At 59.4% G+C, this 5,567-nt stretch overlaps 1 protein-coding gene across 1 annotated transcript in view; it reads right to left on the bottom strand.

Moving 5' to 3' along the window:
- LOC102482274 (elastin-like) overlaps positions 1 to 5,567 on the bottom strand; it is a 9,768-nt gene that overhangs the window by 2,456 nt on the left and 1,745 nt on the right. The window contains exons 4-13 of the mRNA XM_027774412.1: positions 5,277 to 5,387; positions 4,573 to 4,611; positions 3,221 to 3,271; positions 3,079 to 3,138; positions 2,746 to 2,889; positions 1,970 to 2,008; positions 1,741 to 1,791; positions 1,318 to 1,362; positions 825 to 854; positions 122 to 181 (exon numbers count right to left, since the gene is read on the bottom strand). Coding sequence (XP_027630213.1) covers positions 122 to 181; positions 825 to 854; positions 1,318 to 1,362; positions 1,741 to 1,791; positions 1,970 to 2,008; positions 2,746 to 2,889; positions 3,079 to 3,138; positions 3,221 to 3,271; positions 4,573 to 4,611; positions 5,277 to 5,387 — 630 coding nt within the window. The remainder of the gene's footprint in view (positions 1 to 121; positions 182 to 824; positions 855 to 1,317; positions 1,363 to 1,740; positions 1,792 to 1,969; positions 2,009 to 2,745; positions 2,890 to 3,078; positions 3,139 to 3,220; positions 3,272 to 4,572; positions 4,612 to 5,276; positions 5,388 to 5,567) is intronic.

The following is a 5,567-nucleotide window of genomic DNA, read 5'->3' as shown; positions in this document are numbered from 1 at the left end:
GCCCCTGCCCCTGCCCCTGCCCCCCCGCCCGGCCCCCTGCTGGCAGGTGGCGGGCCCTATCCCTCTGCCTCTGTCTGCTCCTCCCTCCCCTGCCTCTCCCAGGGGCTGAACCTGTACTCACCTTGGTATCCCAGGGCTCCCAGGGCTCCCAGGGCCCCTCCATAGGGCTTGGGAGGTTTTCCTGTGGTGGGGAGGGCAAGGTTGGGGAAGGGGCCTGGCTTTCCTGCCTTTCCCAGCACCCCCACCTGTACCCAACCTAAGTCCTGTGTAAGCAGATTCCAAAGCCTCCCTGCCCCCAGTCTGTGCACAGCCCTCAGCCGGACTCCTGGTCCACCCATGTTCCTGCCCAGGAAGGTCGGGCAGCTTAGCGAGCACCCCACTCTACTGCAGTCAGATCACAGCAGCTTCCCAGCCTCTGCCTTGCCCACCTGACCACCCCACCCTGCTGGAGCAGTCCTGGCGCCCCCCTTACACTGTTGACTCCTCTACCGTGGGACCTTGTCAGTCTCTCCAGCCAGACCCTCAGCCCTGCATGACCTAGGACTCTGTCTCGTCCCTGGTGCCTAGTTAAAGGCAGGGCTGGAAGCCTCTGGAATAGGGATCTTTGCTCCTGTCCCTGCGTCCTAGGGCTGAACTTTACTCCTGAGGTTTCCCTGGGAACTCCCTCAAGTCCACTCCCCCTGACAAGAGGACAGCCCAGGGCCACGGCCACTCTAGCAATTCTTTCAACAGGATTCTTCCCACCCACGAAAGGAGCCCAGGGCCTGCATCCTGGTTGAAATGGGCCCCTCCAAGCACTGGGTGTTCTCTCATTGCAGACTCACCACCGACTCCCAGGCCTCCGGCACCACCACCTACAAGGCAGGGAGAGGGGCTGTGAGTATGGCTACTCGGGGGAGCCCAGTAAGCCCTCCCAGACAGCATGAGCTGAACCTCAGGTCAGGTGGATTATGGGTGAAAAAGGTCAATTTCTGGGCTTGGGTGCCAGGAGCCCTGGTATCTGCTGCATCTCACTGGGTGACCCTGGAGTGGTCCCTGTCACTCTGAGCCTCAGTATGCCTCATCTGGAACATGACAGGAAAGCTATCGGTCCTCCAGGGGTCCTTTAGAAAAGCTGATGATTCCTGTCCTTGTAAGGGAGGGAGTCGAGAAGGAGGGGCTCTTGCGTCAGCTCAGTCTGGCCTGTGTGCTTCAAGATCATGGGGCCCACCCTGGATAGTGAGTCAGCCCTTGTGAGCAGGAGATGAAGCCAGGGAGGAGCAAGGACCTGGTCAGAGCTCCAGGACAGGGCCCAGGGGGCCAGGAGCCTGGGCGTACCTGGGAAGATGGGAGACAACCCGAAGCCAGGTCTTGCTGCGACTCCTGCAGGCGAGAGTTGGGGTTGGGGGAGAGGAGGGCTGGGCCCTGCCTGATCTCCTCACCTCTCATAACAGCACTGGATTCCCCCAGCCCCTACGTCTGGGACCACCTCCTCCCCATTCCTCCTTGTCATGCAAGTAGCTTTCTCAACGGAGCTTGCCCCTACCCAGCATCCTCTGTGGTGCCCCATGGTCTCAGCTCTGGGCATGGCCAAGCACAGTCCCTGACCCTGAGGCCTGCCCCTTTGCCCAGGATAGTTCCTGCCCCTCTCTGCCCACTGTCTCAGGTCCTCATGTGTAGGCTCCAGGAGCCCCCACTGCTAGCCAGACAGGCTTCCAGACCCGGCAGCATGGAGACTCGTAGAGCAGAGCAGGCCCCTACCTCCTGGGAACAGCCTGGTGGCTCCTAGGACACCTCCCAGGCCAGCAGCACCTGAGAGGAGGGCAGATGGGGGTCAGGACAGGGGGAGGGGGGAGGGGCTCCCGCATCTTCTCTGGGTTCTGGGGTCAGGGCTATCTTGGACAAAGCCTTCGGGGGTCCCGTGAGCAGAACTGAGGCCTGAGCTGAGGCGGTGATGGAGATGCGCGTGCAAGGCGTCGGGGCAACTCACCATATTTGGCCGCCTTAGCAGCTGCGGCGGGGGACACACCTGAGGAGACAGAGCACAGGAAGGCTCAGGGAGGCCATTCACCTCCCAGCTTCGGGGTCTCTTTTCTGACCCGCTCCCCAGAGACCCATTTGCCCATGGACTCATCCCCTTGCCCCTTCACCCTTCCGCCCTCCTTCCTCTAGCCATCTTCCCGAAGTCCTTATTAAGCTCCTGCCCTGTGTCGGTCTTGTGGAGCATTCAGGAAGCGCTTCTCAGGCCAGCTTAGGTGGGGACACACGTGACTACCCCAGAAAGAGGGGAAGGCAATGGAAGGCCCACCATGATGTCAGACACTTTGGGAAGGTAGTTCCTCCCCACGCTTTGATTTCCTTCTCCAGAAAATGTGCATTATCCTAATAAACCCCACTTGTGGGGTCAGGGGGGCTGAGAGAGACGAGAGGGAGAGGGTTAGGGCCCAGTGGCAGGGCAGTCCTAGCCCCCACTTATTCAAGTCCCCCTTGAAATGTTGCAGGAAGCCAGAGGAGCCAGCAGCCAGACCCGGACAACCCTGGGGAGCAGATGCAGTGGCAGGGGTGGGCAGGTTAGGGGCAGAGGGGACAGACTGCGCCAAGGTGCAGAGGGGTGGGATAGAAAGTCTGTTTCTCTGAGTCTATCTCTTTGTCTCTGTCTGTCTGGCTCTCTTTTCCTCTCTCTCTCACAGCCCCCACGCTTACTGGTGGCACAACAGCCCTCACCACCAAAGCCCCCAGCACCTGGGACAGTGCCTGGGACAGTACCTGGGACCACTCCTGGGACAGCACCTGGGACAGCACCTGGGACGACACCTGGAACAGCACCTGGAACAGCACCTGGGACGACACCCGGGACGACACCTGGAACAGCACCTGGAACAGCACCTGGGACGACGCCTGGGACAGCACCTGCGGACAGAGATGGGCATAGACCCTGCTGGTCAGAAGAATGAGACCTCTGTGGAGGGGGAAGGTGTCATCCAAGGACCCAGGTGGGCCTGAGAGGACCCAGTAGGTCAGGGAGATAGGGCAGGCCAGGGAACCTGGCTCTGCTGGTTAGGCCCCACCACTGGGGGCCTGGCGCCAACCAGAGCTCACCATACTGAGCAGCTTTGGCAGCAGCTTTGGCGGCAGCAGCTGAGGCAGCAGGTCCAGCTCCTGGGGACAAGAGGGAGCTCAGGGAGGGACTCTGCAGATCAGTCTCCCCACTCTACCCAGCCTGTTCTGGGATTCAACCCACCTGTCAGGCCTGGGACACCAACTCCACCGAGAGCCCCAGCGCCTCCTGCACCTGGGGAGAGAGGACAGATCATTCACCTATTTCTCTCTTTTCTTCTGCTTTTAAAATTTTTCCAAAGGATGCGTGCACTTGTGGAGAAAGACAGAGAGAAAGGGAAAGTGAGGAAATACCCCTCTGCCCCATGGGGGTGGTCATGTCACAATCCCCTCTTCTCTATTTCTTCTTTTGGGATTTTGGGCATGCACACACACACATGCCTGGAGTATTTTTCAAGCTGCCAGGTCTGGGACTTGAACCATGTGGTCAGCCGTGTGGGACCCAGATGCCTTAACCACCACACCACAGGCTGGCTCACATACTTGTACTTCAATTCCACTTTTGCACACATCTCGTGAAGGCCCCTTATAGTAGCGATGGCATTTACATCAGACCCTTAATGGAGCGTGCACAGTCTGAGCATGTCCCGCTTTCAGCCTGTTCGTTTTGCATTGCAGCAGGGAAGGCAGGTGCTAGGTCCCCCATTTTGCAGATGAGAGAGTTGAGGCAGAGCAGGGCTGAAGCGATGTGCTCCAGGTTCCTTGGGCAGGGGTGCTCAGGAGCCTGTGCCCACAGCCGCTCTGCTACACGACACCACGTGTCTTCCCTGGCAGTGTCTGTTGGCTCAGGCCGGCTGAGCAGCCAGCAATGAGCAGGAGAGGAGGCATGGGTAACCAGCCCACTGGGGGTGGCAGCTGAGTGAGCCGGGATTTTCCGAGGTGGAAACTGGCCCTAGTGGACTGGCTGGGTTGGTGGATCCTTGGCGGAGGCACCTCCCCTCCCGGCCTGGCTCCCAGGAGGCCAGGAATGCAGGGGCCACAGACAGCAAGGGTCTGGCCAGGCGAGGCTGCGGAGTGCCAAGTGGAGAGGCAGGCAGGTCTGCCACGTCCTCGAGGCTGGCTCGTGGCGGGTGCAGTCATGCTGGCAGGAAGACAGGCTGGGAGGCTGGGGGGCCCAGACAAGGAATATCCACTCCTTGGCTCTGGCCAGAGTGTTGGCGAGGAGACACAAGCTGCCTGGCCGTGTCATACCAACAGCAGGCCTGGCCCTTTGCTGGCCCCAGCTGTGAAACTGTCAGGGCCAGAGGGGCCTTACGGACCGTGGTTGTCATGCAGTGGGATTCTCCAAGGGGAGTTTGGGAGTATAAGGGGTGTTTTTGGTTATCACAGGGGTTGGGGACACTGTGGACATTTGGTAGGCTAGAGTCAGGTCTGGAAATAATTGTTAATGTGTTCTAGAAACTTCTCTCCTGACCACCTCATCCCTGTGCTGTAGGGGGTGGCAGGGAGACAAGTCCTGTATGTGGGTGCACTCACCATATTTGGCTGCTTTAGCTGCGGCCAGGGATCCAGGCACTGGGAAGAAGGGAAAGTGGGAGGGGGGTCAGCAGCTAAGCTCTGTGTCTGGGTATTCTGCTGCCTCCTCTAGGAAGCCTTCCCTGAAGTCCCTGCCTCTATTCCTTCCTCAAACCCTGAAGTCACGGTTCTCGAGCCAGGAGTTCACCCTGCTACATAAGAGTTCTAGAATCTAATCATACTACTGACAACCTGGGGGTTCCTGAGGCCTAGACTGTGCTGCTTCTTCCAAATTGCCCCCTCCTGCTCCCTCCAGGCTCAGCGTGGTCTGCAGAGGTTGGGCCCAGGATGGGGATCAGTAACCACACAGGGAAGACCTGCAGAGAATTGCCACAGAGAATTGCTGACGGGGAGCTGGGCTGACCCATGCCCACTGACTCTTCCCTGGGTGGTGGGTGGGCTTTTTCTCAGTCTGGAGCCCTGTTGCCCTCCTCTGATAAAGTAGATACTCTAAAATCTGGCAGCCCTAGGTCCCCTTTCTTGGTTTGCTCTCCGTCCCTCATCTGTTACCCCGGTTGTCTTGGAGTGCCCAGGAGAACGTAGTGGGGAATTTACTATGCACCCCAAGTGGAGTGGGGTTCACTGGGGGTATGCTGTGGGGAGAGGAGTCCTCTTTCTCTGAAATCAGAGGCCAGTATCTACCCAGCCCCTAGAAAGTTCTTCACCTGCCCCTGCCCCTGCCCCAAAGCCAGGAACACCAGCACCAACTCCAAAGCCAGGAACTCCAGCACCAACTCCAAAGCCAGGAATGACTGCACCAAGCCCAGCGGCAGCCCCTGCAGAGAGACAGGCAGCGGGTAGTGCAGCAGGCAGGGACTGCGTCCCTGTGAAGGTGTCCTGCCCAGGGAGCTGAGTCAGCCCCAAGGGAAGGGGTCCAGGCCTCCTCCTGGCCTTGTCCCTCTCCTCAGACTCATGCTCTGTCATCTGTCCTCTGAGCTGCCACTGAGTCTTCCCGC

The sequence above is a fragment of the Tupaia chinensis genome, unplaced genomic scaffold (assembly GCF_000334495.1).
Source record: "Tupaia chinensis unplaced genomic scaffold, TupChi_1.0 Scaffold000429_1, whole genome shotgun sequence".
Classification (NCBI taxonomy): Eukaryota; Metazoa; Chordata; class Mammalia; order Scandentia; family Tupaiidae; genus Tupaia; species Tupaia belangeri.
This window is presented reverse-complemented; position numbering and strand designations above follow the sequence as displayed.